The 25,353-nt window shown below is 37.4% G+C and overlaps 2 protein-coding genes across 30 annotated transcripts in view; both read left to right on the forward strand.

Annotated features, from left to right (window-relative positions):
• Positions 1 to 13,487, forward strand: part of SYTL2 (synaptotagmin like 2) — a 60,918-nt gene extending 47,431 nt beyond the window's left edge. For 25 of the 29 annotated variants that reach the window (XM_063092414.1, XM_063092416.1, XM_063092419.1 and 22 more), the window contains 7 exons: positions 560 to 729; positions 2,226 to 2,328; positions 4,541 to 4,711; positions 8,325 to 8,403; positions 10,045 to 10,144; positions 11,703 to 11,908; positions 12,766 to 13,487. In XM_063092414.1, coding sequence (XP_062948484.1) covers positions 560 to 729; positions 2,226 to 2,328; positions 4,541 to 4,711; positions 8,325 to 8,403; positions 10,045 to 10,144; positions 11,703 to 11,908; positions 12,766 to 12,911 — 975 coding nt within the window. In that variant the 3' untranslated portion in view covers positions 12,912 to 13,487. The remainder of the gene's footprint in view (positions 1 to 559; positions 730 to 2,225; positions 2,329 to 4,540; positions 4,712 to 8,324; positions 8,404 to 10,044; positions 10,145 to 11,702; positions 11,909 to 12,765) is intronic. The other 4 variants (XM_063092438.1, XM_063092442.1, XM_063092441.1 and 1 more) reach the window with 3 other exon arrangements.
• A 9,967-nt stretch (positions 13,488 to 23,454) lies between these two features.
• Positions 23,455 to 24,567, forward strand: CCDC89 (coiled-coil domain containing 89). Its single transcript, XM_063092587.1, has one exon. The coding sequence runs from the start codon at positions 23,455 to 23,457 to the stop codon at positions 24,565 to 24,567; it is 1,113 nt and encodes a 370-aa protein (XP_062948657.1).
• The last annotated feature ends 786 nt before the right edge of the window (positions 24,568 to 25,353 follow it).

Here is a 25,353-nt window from a genome sequence, read left to right on the forward strand (position 1 = left end):
CTATTTAAATTGAGTTTCTGCTGATAATAATCTAATGCATACCCTTGGGAAGGCTTTAAATCTCCTTCATCAATCATCCATTTTCTACCCTTCCTGACCTCTAAAAGGGCATGGCTCAGTAAGCACTTTCCTAGATTCAGCAGATGAGTAACATGGTAAAATTCCTTTTTAGTGCCTTGGAAATTTGATCGAGCAATGTGTCATTTTGATTTCTGTGCCTGGGGTTTCTCACATCCTTTTTCTTTAGCATTTTAAATACTAAGCCTGCCTAAAAGTGGAACTTTGAATGCCGCCTAGCTTAAAATCACCCTGTTTTGAAATAAGCCAGCATCTTGCAGTTGACTTTTCATCTATGTCTTTTAGAGGCTTTTTTAAAAAAACACTAGTCATGTATATCATGTCATGTTGTCTGTGTTGATCTGTCTTTGTGCTGTATTATATTAACTGCTTTTATATGCAAGCTAGAGAAATAATGCCAGGCAAGGATTATATCCATGATCCTTGTGCTGGGTTCAAGAATGAGATAGAGACAAACACTGTGTGTTTCTGGTGCTTTCAGGTGAGTGGCAGTGTGATGAGTGTTTATAGTGGAGACTTCGGCAATCTGGAAGTTAAAGGAAATATTCAGTTTGCAATTGATTATGTGGAATCACTGAAGGAGCTGCATGTTTTTGTGGCCCAGTGTAAGGACTTAGCAGCAGCAGATGTTAAAAAACAGCGTTCAGACCCGTAAGTACATTTTGGAGTCACCTACTTTCTCTTAGTTCTCCAACTGTAGGAACTGTGAAAGAAAGAGAGTAATCAAAGAGAGGGTATCTGTGTGACTGTGTTAAAAGGAATGTTCGAAAAGTTGGAGGCAAATGTTGTTTTATTTACTTTATAAATTCACATGCCAAACTTAACTAAGTTATAAAAATCATAGAGAAGAATAAAATGCTTCAACTTGGAATGGACCTTTGAGGTCACCTTGTCCACTTCCTTCAGTTTATAGATAAGGAAGCAAGAGCCAGAGAAGATAAGTAACCCATATACATAAATTCAGATAGCAGCAAAAGAGCAATGAGGGCTTGAACCCCAGTATCTTTCCACCACATTCTCAAACTTTTTTCAAAATTAGGAACATGTGGAGTACACATCATAATGTTCAATTGTGTAAACATAGTTGAGGTTCTAGAATGAGGTAGTTTCCATATTTAAATTATATCTTATGGAAGAACTTTAGGGGGAATTACTAATTCGTCTTTTAAATCACAGGTTTGCTGAAATTTCAGCATAGCTCTCTTTTATCTCCTCGACTGGGCCAATTGTCGAGCTAGAGCTGGGTCTGGAGCTCACAGACCCCTCAAGCCTGTTGTCCAGACTGGGTCACAAACCCTTCACATGCCAGGCTGGGTCCCCAGACTCCTCACACACAGTCTATGAGCTAGGTAATCAGCCAAAAGGTCCTTGGAGCTGTAGGTTCAAGAGCATGGTTGTGCACAGCGGCTGCCTGAAGCAGTCAACACCAGCCATGTCGAGGCACCGTGCATGCACACTAACTCTATCCACACACAACTTGTTTACAAAGAATGTGCTGCACCACCCCCAACCGGACCCAAGGCAAGGGGGCTTGATTAAATTATTCTATTTTCCCAACATTCAGTTTATTTGTAAAAGTTGAATGGGATTCCTTACTTATCCCTATGCAGAAGTCTTGTTCTCATTTTTCTGGACAAGCCCAATCCTTTTTTCTTTTATTCTTTTTATAAAAATAACTGAGATCAATATCTTTTTTTTTTTACATTGAAAATGGCTTGATTAGATGTGTACTATTAATTTTTTCAGAAGACAGTAACGAAAGCATTTAAAAAAATACTCCAAGCACCAAAGCCTTTTCTGAATAAATCTTCAATATAAAGCACTATGTTAGAGGTCTGTTTTTTACACCCCCCTCCCCACTTCCACCCCCAACACACACACATATTAATTAGGTAGGGCCAAAGGAAAAAGGAACTCAGGAAATTTCCTTTAAAAATCTTCAAAACAATATTAAACAATCAATTCCACAAAACTTCCTTTAAAAATTTAAGATGAAGGTGTTAGTGGGAATATTTATTACTTACTGCTTTTCTCAGTGTCGTGAAATAATTATTTCTGCTGTCAGTTTTCAATACATTTTTAAAAGTAGAGGTGGAAACATCACTTATCTTCTCTGACCTTCTTGTCTGTTCAATTCTCTTTTTTAGATATGTAAAGACCTATTTGTTACCAGACAAAGGCAAAATGGGCAAGAAGAAAACACTCATAGCGAAGAAAACCTTGAATCCTGTGTATAACGAGATCCTGCGGGTATCTATGAAATATCTATAAAGGAAAATCCTAAATGATGACCTGTGCATTTAAATAACCATGTCTTCTTAGGTAGTATATCTCTACAGGTAGTCAGTCACCAAAAGGGAAGAAGGAAAGGAATAAAAATTTTCTTAGAATCTGCTTTGTATGAGACATACCTTAGGTGTTATACACATTATCTCACTCGCTCCCCATACATACCCTTCCAGGTAGGTATCATTATCTGCATATCACAGATGAGGCAAATGAAGCTTAGAGAGAGAAACTTATTTGCTCAAGGATACACAGCTGATAAAGTTGCTAGTCGCAACCAGAAAGATCATCTTTGCGGGCATGGGGGGTTGCTGGCCATATTGGGATCTGAACCCTTGACCTGGGTGTTATAACATCATGCTCTCACCAACTGAACTAACTGGCCAGCCCAGAAAGATCTCCTAAAAACACAATTCTGATCATATTATTTCTCTTCTTAAAACCTTTTACTCCCATTACTCTCCGAGTCAAGTACATTCTTCTTAACATGCACACTAGTCCCTTCACAACCTGAACTCCGCCTCAACTTTCCCCATTCAGTCTTTGTTCCAGTCACCCTGTATTCCTTTCTGTACTCTGGAGGAAGTACATTTTCTTGTACTGCTGGGGCTTTCTGTTCCTTCAAGCTGGAATATTCTTCCCCACATTCTTTCCCTAACTACCTCCTATACAGTTTTAAATGCTTGTTCCTATGAGAGATGGTTCTTAACTCCTAAGTTCCCCTTCTGTCTGCTGCCTCAATAACCTTGCTCTATAATAGACTATGTTAACACTTAGCACTTTAACTAGTGGTTCAATTGTCTACCTTGCCACTAAATTTTAAGTTCCTTGAGGGCAGGGACTAACTAAATCTTGTTTACAAATTGTGTGCCTTTGGGCAAAAGACTTAATATATCTGCACCAGAGATCTTTGAAATGGGGATGATGATAGTTTTCAGATATGCAAAAGGGAGATATTAGTACTTACATACCTACCTCAATAGTAGTGAACATTAAAAGAGTTAATATGTGTGAAGTGATTAGCACACATTAAACGTTTAAAAATGTTGACTTGTAGTACAGTGTCTAGGATAAGTACCCAAAAAAATGTTTATTGGAAGGATAGATGGATGGACAGATGACCCCCACACCCCCAGCCAACTGCATCATGCTTAGTCGTGACTAACGGATCATTTAAAACTAAAAATATAAGAAATGTTGTCCATTCCCTGTTTCTGAAAACTCTAAGTATCTGATTATCCTCTGGGAAAAGAAGAAGCAGTTAAATCAACTCTTAGTCATCCATGGCTGAATCAGCCACCTGTGGATTTTCTGAAGCAAGTTTTTAATTACTGTTTGACCATGATATATCCCAGTACCCCAGCTATTTCTGGGTCAGCTATTTCAACCCTATACTCAGGAAAAGCCAGCTAATTTAAATGGTAAACTCAGAGAAAGGCAGTCTGCTACAACCAAAATAGACATTCAAGTAGTAGATCATAAAGCCAAATCGAGATTATTTTTAGATTAGAAGCACTATTATCCCTTCCATGATTATATATAATCAAAGAGTGACTACATTTGAGATGAAAAACTGTTAAGATGCCAAATCTTTTCTACTTGACCATATGAAGCAGGAAAAAAACATCTTTATCTTTTCCTAAAATAGACCTTATCCCTGTGGGATGTTGCTGGTAGGGGAGGTGTGTGTATATGGGGGCAGATGGTATGTGGGAACTGTCTTCTTTCTGTTCAAGTTTTCTTTTAACCTAAAACTGCTCTGAAAAAGTAGTCTAACCCCCCCCCCCCAAAACAAAATCCTGTTCTTAGGTAGAAAATAGAGAATTGGATTAAACTTGATTTTTACTTTTAGACTGAATTTGATTGATATCCAGTCTAAAAACATTCAGCAAAAGTTGAATAATTGGCTTTTGTTTTTAGAGAACTATTACCAGCTATGATATTTGAACCACAGTTTGCTTTTCCAGAGGGGAGAAGAAAATCAGCTTTTGTGAAAGATGGATTTTAGTTCTTTGAAACAAGACACTTAGAATAGGATGACTTTGCAATATTTTTGAGATGTGAAACCTAACAGATGAGAAAATCTGGTCTACACAGATGACTTTTCTTCATCTCTGTGACATAACTTTGGCATAAAGTAATGTTATTCATCATTTTGATTTTCTTTGAACTGCAGTATAAAATTGAAAAGCAAATCTTAAAGACACAGAAGCTGAACCTGTCCGTTTGGCATCGGGATACATTTAAGCGCAATAGTTTCCTAGGAGAGGTAGAACTTGATCTGGAAACATGGGACTGGGACAACAAACAGAATAAACAATTGAGGTGGTACCCTCTGAAGCGGAAGGTAAGTTCAGAGTTTTTCGGTTGGTTGGTTGGTTGGGGGCATGAGTGCAGGAAAAAGCTTAATTGCATCTACCTCAGAGTGCTGAACTGCAGTTTGGGATTATTTTAAACTAGGGTTGGACTTATTTAGCTGTACATTCAGTGAAGAAAGGGTAAAAAAGATCACAGGGAGAATGTTTAAATCATTTAACCCAAATGTTTCAGGGACTTCAGGAAGGTCATTTAAATAATTCAACCTTTTGAAATATGAGACTTACTTTTAGCCTACTATATGGTCAAATTTTGATGAATGTTCCATGTGTCACTTGGAAAGAAATTTTGAGATTGTCTTGTTAAGTATGTACACATTCAGAATTGTTATATTTTCCTGATGAATTGACCATTTTATAATTTTCCTTTTTATCTCTAGTAATGCTTCCTGCCTTAAAGTCTACTTTGTATTAGTATAGCTCTGTCAGCTTCCTTTTGGTTAGAAATTTGTTTTTACCCATTGATTTTTCAGCATTTCTAATTTTTTTTTTTTTTAGCAGCTGACCAGTTTGGGGATCTGAACCCTTGACCTTGGTGTTACAACACCATGCTCTAACCAACTGAGCTACATTTCTAAATTCTTGTAGTTAAAATATGTTTCTTATAAGCAATAGTTTTGATTTTTTTTCTAGTCTGAAAATATTTGTCTTTTAATTGGACTATTTAGCCCATTTTCACTTAATGCAATTATTGACATTTGGGTTCAAATCTAATATCTTAATATTTGTCCTTTTTTTCTCATTATTTCCATAATTTCCTCCTTTGGGATTATCAGTTATTCTATTACTCCATTTTTCTCTCTATTAATATGTCAGTTATAGTTTTTTTTCTTTTTTTTATTGGTTACTGTAGACATTACAATATGCATCCTTGAATTAAAGGTTTCTAATATAAATTAGGACTTTTACTATTTCCATGACAATGAAAGGGACCAAGAACATTTTAACTGCATTGACTGGTTCTCACATTTTTTGTGCTATTTTCCATCATATTTAAATTATACATATATTTTAAGTCCCATAAGACATTATTATTATTTTGTTATACAGTCTATTCATTTAGATATAACCACATATTTATCTTTCTACTACTCTTTATAGAGATCCTTCCTGGATCTCTATGTGGAGTTATTTTTTCTGCTTAAAGACTTCCCTTTGGTTTTACTTTTAGAGAATATCTACAGGCAATGGATACTTTCAGATTTTCATTGTATAACAACATCTTTTTCACCTTAATCTTTGAGGAATATTTTTGCTTGGTTAGGTTGGCAGTTATTTCTGTCAGCACTTTGAAGATGTCATTCCATTGCATTTTGACTTTGTCATTTCTGTTGCAAAGTCAGCTATTAATCTTATTTTTGCTCCTGTGAAGGTGATTTTTTTTTTTTTTTTTTTTGTCTTTCTCAGATTTTGGAATTTTTTTCTTTGTTTTTGATTTTTATAAGTTTTACTATAATGACCTAAGTGTAGGGGTTTTTTTTTGTTTTTTGTTTTGCTATTTATCCCATTTTAGGGTCACTGAGCATCTGGAATCTGTGTCTTGGTGTCTTTCATCATCTTTGAAAATTTCTCAGCAAGTATTTTTTCAAATATTGCTTTTGCCCCATTATTTTTCTCCTCTCCTTCTGGAACTTCCAATTACTTGTATGTTATACCTTTTCACTCTGTCCCATATATATCTTATGCTCTTTTCTATATTTTATATTATTTTTTCTCTGTGCTTTAAGCTATATTTTGCTGGCATCTTTCTGTTCAGTAATTTTATCTGCTGTGTCTAATCTGCTGTTAAAACCATCTATAGTTTAAAGTCATCTACAATATAAAAATTTTTCAGATTCAGATTTTCATTTGACTCTGTTTTGATTCCATTTCTCTCCTAAAATTCTCTATCTTAACTTTATCTTTGTAAATATAGCAACCAAAGTTATTTAAAGTATGTATTTGAAAATTCCAGTATCTTAAACATTTGTGAGTCTCTGTTATCTACTTTTTAAAAAATCTGTTTTGTCACTTGGTCCTTTGTCTTGGCATGCCTGTTCATTTTTTATCACATGTAGGACATTGTGTATGAAAAAATTCTAGGGGTAATTTGAAAGGTTTTACTTTTGCTTCTGACTAAGGACAGACCATTTTAATCTAGTCTGGGAATGAACTGATTTGAAGCTCAGGTTCGGTTTTCATGTGGTGTGGTATAGTTTTTGTTTGCCCCTACTCCTAGGCTATGGCCCTTAATGGGTTCCAGTCAAAAGCCTAGGGAAGTAGTTCTCAAATTTTAGCATGCATCTAATTCACCTGATGTTAAAACACAAATTTTGGACCCTATTCCCAAGGTTTCTGATTAACTAAGATGTAGGCCCAAGAATGTGCATTTTTAACAGGTCCCAGGCAATACTGATGCTGCTGACCTAGGGATCATACTTTGAGAACCACTGGTCAAGGGCTTTTTTCTAGTGTTATTCCTCCTCGGCAGGCCATGGACTCCAATTTTTGTCTCTCCAGCCCCATGAGACTGCTAAAAGCCCTGCTCAGCTTGTCAGTTTCTTTCTGCTAGGCTTTTTATGCTTTCAGTTTGGCACTACTTAAAAATCAGTTAATGCCTCAAAGTTAAAAGCAGAGAAGAATGTCAGGCTTACAAGATCTTGTCCACTTGAGTTCTGTCTTAATAATTCTTTAGCACCTTTAAATCAATTTTTTAAATCTTGCTCTTTTGTTACTGTTGTTCTCAGTGTGAGGGTTGGTGTGGTCCAAGCTAGTCCATCATAGCTGGAAGTAATAAATATAAACAATCAATACAAACCATTATTTTGTATCTACACAATAAAATAGTTCCACTAAAGAAATGGTTCCCAAATGTTACATCAAAATCACTTGAAGAACTTATTTCTATTCCTACCCAAAACATGCTGGATCTGAATTCTTCAGAAGATGTCAAAAGCATCTCATTTTTAACTAGCTCCCATTACATTTCTGATGCATACCCATGTTTTAGAAATAAAGCTCTAAGGAACCAGAATTTGAAAGTAAAACCATCTCTCTTATAGTTGAAAATAACAGATACACATTTTAAAATTATTGTCCAGTCTTTCTTATTCTGACAGTCTTCTTTGCATTTGGTCTAAAATAATAAGGTTAAGGCAGCTTTGAAAATGTAATTTTTGGCATCCCCCAGCCACCCACCTTCCCACACTATTTCTCATACTCCTTCAAAGAGAGGGAACACAAATAAATTGTTATGTATGCTGATTGAATGACTAACAAAATGTATGTTTTTTGATAAAAATTAAAGCATCCCAGGATACCTCTCCTATCTCCAAGAAAGCCATGCTAATTTCTCCACCATCTTTGAGACAAAAGGGTTTGAAATGTTTTCTGGGTACCCTGCAAGGTTTTCTAAGATACTTATCATAGCTTTCTCAGACATAAAAGCAACAATCTAGCTCTGATGCAGAGGTAAATTTTATTCCAGGGCACTCGTGAGTGATATACAGTCCCAGAAATGGGATAGATACTTTCCTGTAACAGAGTACCAACAAACAGGATAAAAAGTCTGTGTCTCACACCTGCTGACATTCCTTCATTTTTCAGACAGCACCAGTTGCCCTTGAAGTAGAAAACAGAGGTGAAATGAAGCTAGCTCTGCAGTATGTCCCAGAGCCAATCCCTGGTATGTAATGGTTTTCTATCCAGATTCGTTCTCTTTCCTTATACCTTCCCTTTCCAAGGATTTATTTGGGTTCTATTGTATTTTCAAAGGTGAAATATAAGCAAACTTATTAAGCCAGTAATTATATAAACCAAATGAGTCAGTTCACAGTTGTAAACTAGAAAATTCTTATATTTTTATTGTGGTAAAAGACACAACATAAAATTTACCATCGTAATCATTTTTAAATGTACAGCTTAATAGTGTTGAGTATATTCACATTGTTGTGAAACAGATAACCAGAATTTTTTCATCTTACAAATCTGAAACTCTATACCCATTAAACAATAACTCTCCTTTCCCCTCCCCCCAGCTTCTGGTAATCACCATTCTACTTTCTGTTTCTATGAGAAAATTCTCATTTTTTCAGTCCAGTTTACAGTCCTTGTTTTAACTTTCACTTCACTCTCCAAAAAGTTTGTATCTGCACAATGTGAATGGTCTTTACTGTGTTCAGAATTTGGACCTATTGATAGTGTTGTGATAAGAATGGAATTTAATGTCCTTTTTCACAGGGAATTAGAACAATTCATAGGAAGTCTCTAAGTAATTAGAGCTCATTGGTCCTTCACTCTCAGGACCTCATTAGGAGATAAAGCTTTTTCCTCAAGACTACTAATTGCATCTTTGACATTTGGGCCTCAGGTCTTCTTTTCTTGTGTAGTTTTTCTTCCCTGGAATGGCTTCCTTTTTTCTCAGCCTATACAAGTCTTAGATGAAGTCCCATCTCCTCCATAAAGCTTTTTCTGACTATATTAGCTCTCACTGATCATATCATCTTCTAGAACACCAGAGTAATAACTTGACATTTCACTCTACATTTTTATAGTTTCTATTTGAAATACTCTCTTTAGCTTAACTGTAAACATTGCCCAAGGGCATAGATTATTTCTTTTATTCCTTGTAGATCTAAGGACATTCCTAGTTGAAAGAATGAGCACATAGTAGATGCTCATCAAATACTGTTTGGTTGACTGAGTGGCCTTAACCCATTCAGAATAATCTGGCCATGTCCCTTTGTTCCTGTGCACTCAGTCTAGACATCAACTTCAGACTAAGCCAACTTCTTAGTAATTTCCTATCCATGACATTAACTATTATGAGTGTTTATACAATAACCTTATAAAATCTGTAACCAGTTTTAACAAGAGGAGTGGCTATACCTTAGCCAGTACCTGTTTTAGTTATTTTATACTCAAATATGTTTAAAATGGCTTCTACCAGCACCAACTGATATTTGTATCAATATTTGAAAGTGTATGCATTTCATTGAGATGTTTTGAATATAACTATAAATGGATGATTCACATCCCTGATATCTGATCTTGCCGAGCCAAGCAAAATCCAAAAAGAGGGATGTAATATTCTGTACTTGAAATCAATATGAATTTTTTTATAGGGCTATCTGAGCTTAGGACAGCCAGATTATGAAAGATATAGTTAAGAACATATAGAGTTAACTAACTAGGATAATACCATCTAGCACTAGCTGGTACCTGTATCCCTGTGCCAAACCAATTTTAGGCTGACATCTTTGGATGCAGTATTGCCGAGATAGAAATAGTAGTAAAATGTTTTTCTTTTCTTTTTTTTCTATTACAGGTAAAAAGCCTCCTACAACTGGAGAAGTACACATCTGGGTGAAGGAATGCCTTGATTTACCATTGCTAAGGGGAAACCATCTAAATTCTTTTGTTAAATGGTAACAGCATTGATGATTCTACCTTTCTCAGTTCTACTATAGCCTGGCCTTTGCTGGTTGATTTTAGTTATCCATATCTGTGAAGCTGAAACTCATCATTCATAGTTTAAATTAATTTACTTGGGACAATGGAGACATGTATGAGAGGAATCTGTAATAAGAACTCCCTGTTAATCTTAAAATCATAAAGCTAAGAAGTCATATATATACAAATGAAACTAGAGACCTCATACTTAGATATGTAAAGTCTTCTAGGGGGTACATCTATTGGTGAGGGCAATAATCAGTACAAAAGGGTCTATCAAATTTTTAATAGTGGGATGTCACACCCCTTGGATCCTTTGTGGAGCAGGGAGCATTCCTCCTCTCCTTTGTCCCACCTGTTTTGTGGCCTATTTGCAAAAGGTCTTTGCATCAGACTGCAGATATTTGAAAAATTACTTACCAAACAAACCCTTACTAAGGGTTAGCCATAAGAGCTTAACACGGTTTGGGTTTTTAAATGACAAACTTTTTTCTCTGTTATACATACAAGGGTACTTCAAAAAGTTTGTGGAAAAATAGAATTAAAAGATCTTTTTTTTTTTTGACAGCTGGCCAGTGTGGGGATCTAAACCCTTGACCTTGGTATTACAAAGTTGTGCTCTAATCAACTGAGCCAACTGGCCAGGCAAAATTAAAAGATAATACAAATCTTTCCATGAATTTTTTGAAGTATCCTTACATAAAGTAAGTAGCATCTAGTAAATATAACTAGACAGATATTAGTATGCTCTCCTAGCTCCCTCTAATTTTACCTATATAGATACTACCAGAAGACCAGTTGTAGCTATTTAAATATATGTGACATATATTAAAGTACTATGACATTATTTATGATTTTTCCCTGTACATATTCTTCATAGATGTCAGCTGGCAAGATTTTTCAGCTCAGGTTATTCTCCCATTCTGAGACCACTCTCAGACCTTCTTGCCTTTAAAAGAGGTATAGGAGGGTAAAGTTCATTCAATTATTATTATAAATGAAACATAAATGATTCTGAAAAAATATCATATAATTTATTCCAAAGTCAAATTTAGCAAATTAGAGAGGTTTGTCTTCTTTTTCAATTCTGTATTATACTAATTCCTTAGGCTTACACAGATAATCAGGAATAGGCCATACTTCCAAATTTTATAGGAATCCTCAAGCAATTGCTACCATATTAAGTATGTACTAGATTCAGGCACTGAACATAGTGTTTTGCATATGTTATTTAATTCTAATATAAATCTTACAAAGTGAACATCACCATTTCCATTTTATAGATGAAGAAGCAAGTGTCTGAGAGGTTAAGTAACTTCTCCTAGAATGCACAGCCAATAAGTAGCACAGTCAGGATTCAAATCAAGTCTGGCTGACTCTACGTCCAGAATCTTTGCAGCATGACACCCCACCTCCTCTTCACACTCCTCTTTTCTCCATTGCCAGTCTTTAGTAGCTGTGCTGAATTGTATTGAAAGTATAAATATCCACTATCTTACTAAAATGCTGTTACAATAATGCCTCTTTTTGTAGTACCATCCTTCCAGATACAAGTAGGAAAAGTCGCCAGAAGACGAGAGCTGTAGGGAAAACCACCAATCCTGTCTTCAACCACACCATGGTTTATGATGGGTTCAGGCCCGAAGATCTGATGGAAGCCTGTGTAGAGCTCACTGTCTGGGACCATTACAAATTAACCAACCAGTTTTTGGGAGGTCTTCGGATTGGCTTTGGAACAGGTAACTTTTTTTTATATTTTTAATTCTCCATGAGTCAAATTCTTCTGGAGACACTAGAAGAATTTGTTTTGCTTCTTCCTGATGAAAACAGATATCCTGTCTCAGTTAAATATAATGAAATGAATGAGTGAAGAAATTTCAGACTGTGTGCCAGCGGCTCTAGATATGAGGATTAACGGGGTGCAGTGTCTGTTCCTATAGAGCTTAAAGTATTGTGCATATGTTGGGCGGGGGGGAACAGAAAAGCCTTCATCATTACTCTCTCCCCAAAAAACATTTATGGTCCTTCAAGGCTAAATTTGTGCTTTGAATAATAGTAGTAAATAACACTTATGGAGTACTAGTCACTGTATTAAATGATTTATTTGTATTATTTCATTTAATCCCACAGTAATTCTATGAGGTAGTCACTAATGTTTTCCCCGAAGGAACTGGTATTCCAAGAAATTAGGTAACAGAACTACTAAGTGACAGAGTCAAGATTTGAAGTTGAGTCTGTTAGACACTAAAGTCTTCACCATGCTTCATTAGAGACCATCTAGTGTCACCTCCAATCCAATACAGAATCCTCCCAACCCAATCAACCCATTCCTCCCCTATGCCCCTGATGAATTGTTAGCTTTCACATTAATGTGAAGAGAAATCATTACTCTGGGAATTTTGGAAGTGATCCCAATAATGGAGTTGCTCAGATGATTAAACAGTTCTTCCTTGTATCGAGTCCTAGATCTGCTTTCTGGTGATTTTAAAACTCTTTCCTAGCTGCCTTCCACTGGTGATTATAACTAAGGAATGACCTATTGTTTTTCCCCATGAGCTGTTCCTTCCTAAATACAAATTTTTTTTTTTTTTTTTAGGTAAAAGCTATGGGACTCACGTGGATTGGATGGACTCTACATCAGAAGAAGTTGCTCTCTGGGAGAAGATGGTAAATTCCCCCAACACTTGGATTGAAGCAACGCTGCCTCTCAGAATGCTTGTGATTGCCAAGATTGCCAAATGAGCCCAAAGTCCACTGGCTTCTCCACTGAAAGCTACTAAACAGGCCGAATCTGATCCTGAAAATTTGACTACATGGACAAAGATCCTCACTTTCTATCTATTGCCACTAGCAAATACTACACAGCATGTTTAAGTCAATCTGCATGTGCTGCATCTTCGATTACAAGGCCCAAGGAATATTAAATAATGACAAAATTTGTAACTTATTTGTGACTCCAATATTAAAGAAGATATTTGAGCAAGCTAGGAAAATTGAACATTGCTGCTGCTTCAAAGAAAAAAGCTGTCCTAAAATGTGGGATATTGTTAACACGCTGAATGTTCTAGTTTGCCATCATATATTTTACATCACAATCTTGTGCCACCGTGAAAAGGGCCTGCTACTTGATTATCTAAAACCCTTGCAGGATTTGTGAATATGTAGGTTGTGGAAAAAAAACAGAAAGATACTACTGGTGGAGCGGAGGAAGGAAGAACACCAGTGATAATAAAGAATTTAACCATAAGGAAGCTATATACTCTGTAATCTTTAATAAAATATGGAATTCCATGTTAGGGCAATGACACTGAATTTACTGCGCACGTTTCTACCTTCAGAAACTGCTTTCCCTTTTCCAAAGTGTTAAAACAAAAAAGTCTCAAATATACTTTGGCGCCATCCACTGGCTGTAAGTGGAAGTCAGTTCTTGGCTTGTTTTGGCTTGGTTCTATCCTAAAACAGGTCTCAAGCCTGCTTTTATAATAGAGTATGTAAAAAACAAAACTAACAAAAAAACTTGCATATATGATTGTTTTCCTTATGACTTTACTATATAAAAGCAGCATAAGAGTAGTCACAGACACGCTTTGCAACAAAGTTTTAATTAGAATGTAAATTCTTCAATTTTTCTGTTCTTCCTATGTATGTGTAATTTTCATAAAGTGTTTTGTAAAAACCCTTAGTCAGAGTAAATTATCATATGATTTAAATCATATTGGAAAATTAGCCTGAATTCTTATTTTAAATGAAATGCTTTATATTAGAGATCCTAAAGTCTAAATTCTCTAACAAGGCTAATGAACTTCTGCTGGGTTAATATTTCTCTAGAGTCTTTACTGCAACTCTGGGCATTATTTCCTCTGAGTGGGTAGCTTTGTCTATGTTGTTGAGTACCATTTTTATTTTTTTAAAAAGTAGTTGATTGATAACACCAGGGTCCAGGTTCAATCCCTGTATCAACCAGCTGCCAAAAAAAATGATTTACATTAAAAAAAGATAGTTGGGGGTCGGGGGAAGAAGAACACAACAATTACAATTCCTTAAAGTTGATATGACAAGTGAACAGAAAGGACATTGTTGGGAGGGAGGGGGGAGAGGCAAGAGGGAGGGAGGTTTTGGTAATGTGCCACGATAATCAACCACATTGTACATTGACAAAATAAAATAAAAATTTTTTTAAAAAGATAGTTGAAAAATTTGAAAGATAGGTTAGCATTTATTCTTAAAAGGTTTCCCATGGAGACTTTTTGGGGTAATTTCAGCATATGAAACATTACTCCCCCACTGGACCCAACTAGCTTGCCTTTCTCAAAACAAGCCTGGGTGATAGGCAAGCATAGAATCTTACAACAGGCATCTAATAAATCATCGAAAACAATGCCCTTTCCATTGTCTCCCTAGGTCTTTTAGGACAGTGTTCAGTGTAGCTGTAGTCTCTCTTCCTGCCCTGTCTTCTGGAAGGGCAAGATGAACTAAGTGGAGGCACACCTCCAAGGTCAGCCTGGAACATAGTAGCAGAAGTGCAAACCCAGTTCTGGCTTGTGCCACCTCATGGCACAAGCTGCTTTCTCAGCCCTCCTATCAATTACCTGTTCAACCACCTTCCAGCATCCAGCTGATTCTAGAGCAGTAATGAGATTGGTTCTGGTATCCCCTCACCTAACCAGGACTGCCTGCCTCCTCTCATCTCCAGGTCCCTCACCTTCAAAACACCAGAGTAGACAATAGAATCACTTACCTTCCTTGCATCTGTCCAGAGCACTCCCAACTGGCCTCAGGAAGTCTATAGGGATTTCACACCACATTTCTTTCTTTAAAAGAAAATAAACAGTAAATTTAATCTTATCTGGCTATAAAGGCTAAGGGTGAACTTCATGCATTATAAAATGTAGGCCATCTGAATTCTTCAGCAAACTCAAGCCACAGGCTTTTAAGCCAATATGTGTGACTTTTAAGCAAAGACCCTGCTAAAACTTCAAAGCATATTTTATTAAACTGAATGCATTTCCTTGAACTGCATGTTTTATGGCTTTTTCCCCCCTAGTGATTTTATTCCCAGAAACCCAACTGGAAATAAGCCAAAAAAGGGAATTTATTAGAAAGAGACTGGGTTAGCCCACTGAATTGAAGCACTGCAGGAATCTAGATTACTTTGGAGGCTTGCAGGCTGGAAGCGGGAATTCAGATGTTGTCTTCTTCCTCAGGGAGTGGGACTTAGGCCTTAGGCAGCTCCACCATCTCAACCTCTCAGGTAAAGCACTTTTCCTTCTTAGGTTCACCTTGAGAGATCTCTGGGGAAGAGTGGCCAGGCTTGTGTCCCCCTCACTGTGGCCAGGAGTGGATGGAGTAAGATCTTGTGATTTGCACAGCCTGGGTAAAGTGCCCACCCTGTGCCCCGGGGAAGATGGTTCATTATCAGAAGAATGGGGTGTTGTGTAGACATGGACACTGAAGAAATCAAGAGCCTTGACTTTACAAGTTCCATTTCAGCATATGAAGCGTGAAATTTAAGGAAAAGTGAAGAAGAAAAAAAAAAAAAAGGAAAAATTACAAATAAGTGTAACTCAGATTTTTATGTCTTTAGAACTCACTTTCACTAAATGTCAATATCCTATAATTTAAGTAGCTGTTAAAATTTCAGTTTAGGAAATTTTCTCAGTTAACCTTGCTTTTCTTGTACAGTATAGATAAGAGATTCAAGATTTGGGACATGAGACTCTGATCTTTGAGACCAAAGTGAAAATCTGAAACTCTCCTTTCAGATCTCTTTTGTTCTCAGTGAAATCTGAAATCTGAAGCATTTAAAAAATCCATCCAAGATCCCCAGCCCGGCCGAGTGCGCGCAGATCAGGAAGGCGTCCAGACGGAGAAGCACGAGATCCACAGAGACCATGTGCCCTGCAGTGCTGATGCATAGCCCAACAGGTAGGCCTTGCTGCTGCTGCCCGATTCCATCCCCAGTCCAGCCGAGTGCATGCGGATTGGGGGTGCCCAGCTGGACAAGTGGAAGATCTGCAGAGACCACGCACCCTGTGGTGCTGGACACATACCTTCAGATTCAAGAAGCTCAAAGATCCCAAACGCATTCAACCCAAAAAGGTCTTCTCCAAGACATGTTATAGTCAAATTGGCAAAACTCAAAGAAAGAGAATTTTAAAATCTGCAAAAGAGAAGCGTTAAATCACCTATAAGGGAGCCCCAATCAGACTAACATCAGAATTTTCATCACAAACCCTAAAAGCCAGAAAGGAATGGGATGATATATTTAAAATATTAAAGACAGAGATTGCCAGCCAAGAATACTCTACCCCACAAGGCTATCATTCTGAAATGAAGGGCAAATAGTATATTTCTCAGCCAAACAAAAACTGTGGGAGTTCACTACCACACGACCACCCTTACAAGAAATTCTCAAGGGAGTACTGGGTTTGGTACCTGAAAAACAACTACCGCTGCCATAAAAACCCAAGAAAAATCAAAAGCCACTAGTAAAATAAAATTGGCAACAATGAAGAGAAAACATAAAAAAAAGGTTATCTACAACCCAAGGAACCAACAAATACAGAAAACAAATAGTAAATCAGAAAGAAAGGAACAAAAGACACTTAGGACATCCAAACAAAAATCAATATAATGCTAGGATTAAATCAACACTTTTCAATAACAACCCTTAATGTAAAAGGATTAAATTCCCCAATCAAAAGACACAGACTGGCTGACTGGATTAAAAAGCAGGACCCAACTATATGCTGCCTTCAAGAGACCCACCTCACCTATAAAGACTCACATAGACTAAGAGTGAAAGGATGGAAAAAGATTTACCATACAAACGGAAATGAAAAACAAGCCAGAGTAGCTATTCTTATATCTGATAAAACAGACTTCAAACTAAACACCATAAAAAGAGATAATAAGGGACACTATATAATGATAAAAGGATTGATCCATCAAGAAGACATAACAATCATAAATATACACGCACCCAATGTCGGAGCAGCCAGATTTATAAAGCAAACTCTATTAGACCTAAAGAAGGAAATAGACACTAATACCATAATAGCAGTGGACCTGAACACCCCACTGTCAATATTGGATAGATGATCTAGGCAAAGAATTGGCAGAGAAACACAAGATCTAAAAAATATTCTAGACCAATTGGACTTGGCAGATATCTACAGAACATTCCATCCAACAACCTCAGACTATTCATTCTTCTTATAAGCACATGGATCATTCTCCAGGATAGATCACATGTTAGGTCACAAATCAAGTCTCAAAAAATTGAAAAAATTGGAATTATCCCATGTATTTTTTCAGATCACAATGGCTTAAAATTAGAAATCAATAACAAACAAAATTCTGGAAACTATACAAACACATGAAAATTAAACAGCATTCTACTTAATGACATATGAGTCCAAGAAGAAATCTAACAGTAAATCAAAAAATTTATTGAAACTAAGGAAAATAATGATACATCATACCAAAACCTGTGGGATACCACAAAAGCAGTACTATACTAAGGGGGAAATTTATCACATTAAATGCTTACTTCAGAAGAATGGAAAGATGGCAAGTGAACAACCTAACACTTCACCTTAAAGAACTAGAAAAACAAGAACAATCCAAACCCAAAGTTAAAAGATGGAGAGAAATCATTAAGATCAGAGCAGAACTTAATGAAATTGAAACCCAAAAAACAATACAAAAGATCAATGAATCAAAAAGTTGGGTTTTTAAAAGATAAATAAAATTGACAAACTGTTAGCATGGCTAACTAAAAAAAGAAGGGAGAAGATCCAAATAAAAATTAGAAATGAAAAAGGTGATATTACAACTGATACATCTGAAATACAAGGAATCATTCAAGACTACTATAAACAACTATATGCCAACAAATTTGAAAATCTGGAGGAAATGGATACAGTTTTGGACACACACAAGCTACCAAAACTGAGCCAAGAAGATGTGGAAAATCTGAACAGACCAATAACAATAAAAGAGATTGAAGCTGTTATCAGAAGGCTCCCAACAAAGAAAAGCCCAGGACCAGATGGATTCACAGCAGAATTTTACCAAACATTTAAAGAGGAATTGACACCAATTCTCTACAAACTATTACAAAAGATTGAAACAGAGGGAATTCTCCAAAACTCATTCTATGAAGCAAACATCACCCTAATACCAAAACCAGGTAAAGATACAACTAAAAAAGAAAACTACAGGCCGACATCCTTGATGAATATAGATGCAAAAATCCTCAATAAAATATTAGCTAACAGAATACAGCAACACATACGCAAAATTATACACCGTGATCAAGTGGGATTCATCCCAGGGATGCAAGGTTGGTTCAACATATGCAAATCAATAAATGTGATACACCATATTAATAAAATCAAACACAAGGACCATATGATCATCTCTATAGATGCTGAAAAAGCATTTGATAAAATTTAACATTCTTTCATGACAAAGACCCTCTATAAGTTAGGTACAGAGGGAAAGTATCTCAACATAATTAAAGCCATATATAATAAACCCACTGCCAATATCATCCTGAATGGGGAAAAGCTGAAAGCTTTTCCTTTAAGAACAGGAACTAGACAAGGATGCCCACTCTCACTCAACCTATTCAACATAGTGTTGGAAGTGCTAGCCAGAGCAATCAGAGAAGAGAAGGAAATAAAGGGCATCCAGATTGGAAAAGATGAAGTCAAACTGTCCCTGTTTGCAGATGACATGATCCTATATATCGAACAGCCTAAAGCCTCTATAAAAAACTCTTGGAGTTGATAAATGATTTCAGCACAGTAGCAGGATACAAAATCAGCACACAAAAATCAGTAGCATTTCTTTTCTCCAATAGTGAACATGCAGAACGAGAAATCAAGAAAGCATGCCCATTTACAATAGCCACCAACAAAATAAAATACTTAGGAATTGAGTTCACGAAGGATGTGAAAAATCTGTACAATGAGAACTATAAACCACTGTTGAGAGAAATTAAAGAGGATACAAGAAGATGGAAAGATATCCCATGCTCTTGGATTGGAAGAATCAACATAGTGAAAATGTCCATACTACTCAAAACGATATACAAAGTCAATGCAATCCCCATCAAAATTCCAATGACATTTTTCTCAGGAATGGAAAGAACTATCCAGACTTTTATATGGAATAACAGAAGACCACGCATAGCCAAAGCAATGCTGAGCAAAAAAAAAATAAAGCTGGAATCATAACACTACCTTACTTTAAACTATACTACAAAGCTATAATAACCCAAATAGCATGGTACTGGCATAAAAACAGACAGACTGATCAATGGAATAGAATAGGGAATCCAGAAATCAACCCACACACCTACAGTCATCTGATCTTTGACAAAGGCACCAAGCCTATACACTGGGGAAGGACTGCCTCTTCAGCAAATGGTGCTGGGATAACTGGATATCCATATGCAGGAGAATGAAACTAGATCCATACCTCTCACCGTATAATAAAATCAACTCAAAATGGATTAAGGATTTAAATATACACCCTGAAACAATAAAACTTCTTAAAGAAAACATAGGAGAAACACTTCAGGAAGTAGGACTGGACACAGACTTCATGAATACGACCCCAAAAGCACAGGCAACCAAAGGAAAAATAAACAAATGGGATTATATCATACTAATGAGCTTCTGCACAGCAAAATAAACAATTAACAGAGTTAAAAGACAACCAACAGAGTGGGAGAAAATATTTGCAAAATATACATCTGACAAAGGATTAATATCCAGAATATACAGGAACTGAAACAACTTTACAACAAAAAAACAAGTAACCCTATTAAAAAATGGGCAAAATAGCTAAATAGGCATTTCTCTAAGGAAGATATACGAATGGCCAAAAGACACATGAAAAAATGCTCAACATCACTTAGCATTCGGGAAATGCAAATCAAAACCACACTGAGATACCATCTCACCCCAGCTAGGGTGGCTAATATCCAAAAGACTGTGAATGATAAATGCTGGCAAGGTTGCGGAGAAAAAGGAACTCTCATACACTGTTGGTGGGACGGCAAAATGGTGCAGCCTCTATGGAAAATGGTATGGAGGTTCCTCAAACAATTACAGATAGATCTACCATATGACCCAGCTATCACACTGCTGGGAATATACCCAGAGGAATGGAAATCATCAAGTCGAAGGTATATCTGTTCCCCAATGTTCATCGCAGCACTCTTTACAATAGCCAAGAGTTGGAACCAGCCGAAATGCCCATCATCAGATGAGTGGATATGGAAAATGTGGTATATCTACACAATGGAATACTACTCTACTATAAAAAAGAATGAAATAGTGCCATTTGCAATGACATGGATGGACCTAGAGAGAATTATATTAAGTGAAACAAGTCAGGCACAGAAAGAGAAATATCACATATTCACACGTATTTGTGGGAGCTTAAAATAAATAAATAAATACACAAATAAACTGGGGTGGGGAGGGAAGAAGACACAACAATCACAATTCCTTGAAGTTGATACGACAAGGAAACAGAAAGGAGGTTGTTGGGAGGGAGGGGGGAGAGGGAGGAGGGAGGGAGGTTTTGGTAATGGGCCATGATAATCAACCACATTGTATGTTGACAAAATAAAATAAAATTTAAAATAAATAAATAAATAAATAAATAATCCATCCAATATTTTTAATGACACACAAGCCTTTTCTTTGTCATCATGACCTGACCACCAGAAGTAATGATCACAGGAAAAGTCAACTCTTTTCTCTACACTCAAGTTTTCATAGCATTAAGATCATTCTGAATTTTAATTTTTATATCTTACTTTTTTCAGTAATCCTTCTAACATAAGCATTTTCCATGCCATTAAAAATCACCTATAAACATGATAATGTTTAATGGCTGCACAATATTCTGTTGTATAAATATACCATAATTTTCTTAACATTTCCCTTTTTTTGGCATTTTGGTTTTCAACTTTTAGTTATTATAAACCACACTAAAATGAAAAGCTTTGGGCAAAATGTTTTCTTTCAGATTATTTCCCGAGTAAAGATCTCCCAAAAGGGCAATTACTAGTTCAAAAGGCATAAAAATGATTTAAGTTCTCAATACGTACTGTCAACTGACTTTCCCCAATGTTACAAGATAGTGCCCATTTCACTACACCCTTACCAGTCTCGGTTAGTTTTAAAATAAGGGGAAACAATTTTGACTGAGAGATAAAATAATGTCTAATTTTAACTTGTATTTATTGGATCACTGTTGAGGTTCAATTCCTGGCCATTTCCGTTCCTTTGTCTGCGAATGTAATTTTCATTTCTCTTTTAAGATGTTAATGTTTTGTTGACATATACAAGTTCTTTATAAAAAAACAAATATATTGTCTGTCATATTTACTATAGACATTATTCTTGATTTGATTTTTGCCTTCAACATCCATTGAAAACACATTTATCTCCCCAGTGTGCCAAGCACTGGTTTAATTATCAAGGATGGAACAGACACAGTCTCTGCCCTTAATGGTCTCACAATAGGGAGAGGCAGTGCATTTGTCTGTTTTGTGTTGCTATAATAGAAATACCTGAGACTGGATAATTTATAAAGAACAGAGGTTTATTTGGCTTATGATTCTGGGACAGCTGCATCTGGCATGGGCCTCAGGCTGCTTCTTCTCATGGTGGAAAGCGGCAGGCAGCCAGCGGGTACAGGCAAATCACATGGCGAGAGGAAGCAAGAGAGAGGCGAGAGGAGGTGCCAGGGTCTTTTTAAACAACCAGCTCTCATGGGAACTAATAGAGCGAGATTTCACTCATTAATCCCCCCACCTAGGGAGAGTATTAATCCATTCATGAGGGAGGGATCTGCCCCCACGACTCAATCAGTTTTCAACACTGCCACATTGAGGATCAGATTTCCACATGAGTTTTGGCAGGGAGAACATATCCAAACTCTGTCAGGCAGGCAGGTAAACAATGATTGCAATAAAGCTTTCACATGCTCCACTAGAAGTACAAATAGGTTATAGCGAATGCATTAAAAGAGGTAATTGGTTGATTCTACATACAAGAGCCAGGCAAAGACTATGCAGAAGGAATGATTCTTAACTAAGTATAAAAAGCTAAGTAAATTACTAGAAGGACAAGAGACAAGATGGAAAAAGGCATTCAAGGCAGAGCAACACCTACAGACAGGGCCAGGGACCTGATTGGATAGGGGAACTTCGGTAGTTGGGATTATCTAGGGAGTAAAATGTCAGGCAAGTCCAGAGAAGAAGAGGCTGGAGAGACCTCAGAGGTCACATAATTTTTAAAATTATACATGTCTTTAGATTTTCAGTGAAGCCTAATTGATTAAGCTTCTCCTTTCTGATCTCTTATATAATGCTTAAGCTAAGAAAATCCTTCCTGGCCCAGAGATCTGAGGCTTACCTTCATTTTCTTCTAGTTTCGATTTTTAATACTTTGATTTTATTGTACTTTACACCTAACTATTAAATCCATCTGGAATTGACTTTGGCATATGATGGTAAGCCTCATTTAGATTTTTTTTCCCTGTTTTAATGTTTATGACATCTATATTGTTCATTAAGCTTCCTTCTGTAACCTTATTTTGCTAATGGGTAAAAATAGGGAGGGCTCAATATCTAATAAAGAGTATCTATTCCCAAATGGGGACAGTGCTAAAGGAAACAAAAGAAATTTCATTGGGGTTTGCTGTTTTAATATTTAAATATCAAAACTGAGCTGTGCCAAACACTACAGGTGCAGACTCCCAGCCGTTTTTGGTCCTGACTTTCAGAGTACCATTGCTATTTTGTATTCATAGACTGCAAATTTTTGAGGAACCAACTGTGTTGCCACAGACAGTAATTTATTCTCATGACAACTGATGGGGAAAGAGAGAAGAGAAACATGTCACTGCCAGCTTGATTTGTTTATTCCTACCAGAAATCAGGTGGAGTCAGGTTTCCTTCCCTTATGCTGGCTGGAAAATCGAATGGGGTTCAGTTCTCTGCTGTACTGGGCTGTGAGCCGAGAGCTGTGATTGGTTAGAAAGTCAAGAATAACCTGACCAGATTGGCTCTGGACTCCTCCAGACTCCCCTGTTACTTCACAGCATTCTGAAGACCTGTCCACCAATTACAGGGCTCCTTACTGGAAAAACCAACTGCTGGAGAGTGCCAAGAGTCCCTAGCAACACCCGGTGGCTTTTGAAAACTGAGGGGGAAAGACTGTGAAGTCAGCTGTTAGTGGAGGAGAGCGTGCCTATGCCTCAGGGAGAGCAGGCTCTCAGGATGGACAGCCCACCTCCTGAAGAACCTGTAGGTAAGCAAAATGAAAAACTGAGAAACCAGGAAGAGGAGATGGAGTTTAAGGAACTGGATGGTTTGAAGGAAGCCTTGGCAAACCTCCGGGGACTGTCTGAGGAGGAGAAGAGTGAGAAGGCGATGCTTTGCTCCCGCATCCAAGAGCAGTCCCAGCTCATCTGCATCCTGAAGCGGAGGTCGGATGACGCCCTGGAGCGCTGCCAGATCCTGGAGCTGCTTAACACAGAGCTGGAGGAGAAGAGGATGCAGGAGGCCGAGAAGCTGAAGGCTCAGAGCAAACATGTTCAGAAGCTGGAGGAACGCTTTATGACCCTGGCAGCCAACCACGAGTTGATGATCCACTTCAAAGATGAGCACAAGGGTCAGAACATCAAACTGAGGGAGGAGAATGAGAAGCTGAGGCTGGAGAACAGCAGCCTCTTCAGCCAGGCTTTGAAGGATGAGGAGGCCAAAGTATTGCAGCTCACTGCCCAGAGCAAGGCCCTCACCAAAGAGCTGGAGACTCTTAAACAGAAGTGTGCTCAGGATGCATACCAAGCACAAGCCCGAGAGAAGGAGCTGCTGGAGCTACAGAGCCAGCAGGCCTGTGCCCATGCCAAGGAGACAGAGCAGCTGCACAGCCAGCTGCACAGCCTCAAGCAGCAGCACAAACAGGCCATGGAGCAGATGGCTAAGGCCCAGGAGACACACAGCAGCCTGAGCCAGGAACTGCAGGCCAGACTGCAGACCATCACTCGAGAGAAACAGGAGCTGCTGCAGCTGTCCATGGAAAGGGGTAAGATGCTTCAGAACAAACAGGCAGAGATCCGCCAGCTTGAGGAGAAGCTGGAGTCAGCAGAGGTAGCCAGGAGGCATGTGCTAGAGCGGTTTGAGCAAGAGGCAGTGGCCGTGGACAGCAACTTGAGAGTCCAGGAGCTTCAGCGCAGGGTAGATGGGATCCAGAAGGCCTACGATGAACTCAGGCTGCAGTCAGAAGCCTTCAAAAAGCACAGCCTGGATCTTCTAAGCAAGGAGAGAGAACTCAACGCCAAACTCCGCCATCTCTTTCCATAAGGAAGTTTCTGTTTCCTCCAATTTAGAATTCAAATATTTGTGCCTTAGCGTTATGGCAAGAGTACAGACATTCCATTTATTATACTTTTAAGCACAAAAAGCAACTCAAAGACGAGCTACTTTACTATATTGTTGTTGTTACTATTGTAAAGCTAATACTTAATTTTCAGTTCTACCAGCTAGAATACACAAGATTTACCAGATTTCCTTCTCTGCCCTTGAAATCTTCCTAAATTTGCTATCAGTATCTTCCCCACCCTGTAACTTATTTATTCTCGACCTCAGATATCTTCATATATCCTAAGATTTTAAACGAGCAGCTTCTACGAATTAAGTGAACCAATATGTGCAATGAGATGTGACATTGTGAAAAAATATATAGCACAATTAAATATTGTAGATAAGTAGGCACACAGTCTCTAATACTTGAGAATGTAAGCAAATATATATTAGGATAACAATAGCATGGATACTTTGCAGAAAAATGGGTCTGATTTTTATTTTGCATTAGCTTGAAAAACAAAGATTGAGGTCATTTTCTTTACTAAAGCAGTCCAATTTTATAGTCATTCTGTATGAACACTAAGATTCAAATAAGTTGAATGAACCAATTTTTAATTTCCCTGCAATCTTAGATCACAATCTATTTTCTTGGTTTTCTCCTTAATAAAGACAGGATTTAGGTGTGCAATAATCTGAATAGCAGTAGTCTCATTTATTATTGCTAAATATGCAATAAAAGGCCCCAGTTTGGAGTAAAGAGTCACAGAAGACTGGGGATGATCC

This window comes from Cynocephalus volans, chromosome 4 (assembly GCF_027409185.1).
Source record: "Cynocephalus volans isolate mCynVol1 chromosome 4, mCynVol1.pri, whole genome shotgun sequence".
In the NCBI taxonomy this organism is placed as follows: Eukaryota; Metazoa; Chordata; class Mammalia; order Dermoptera; family Cynocephalidae; genus Cynocephalus; species Cynocephalus volans.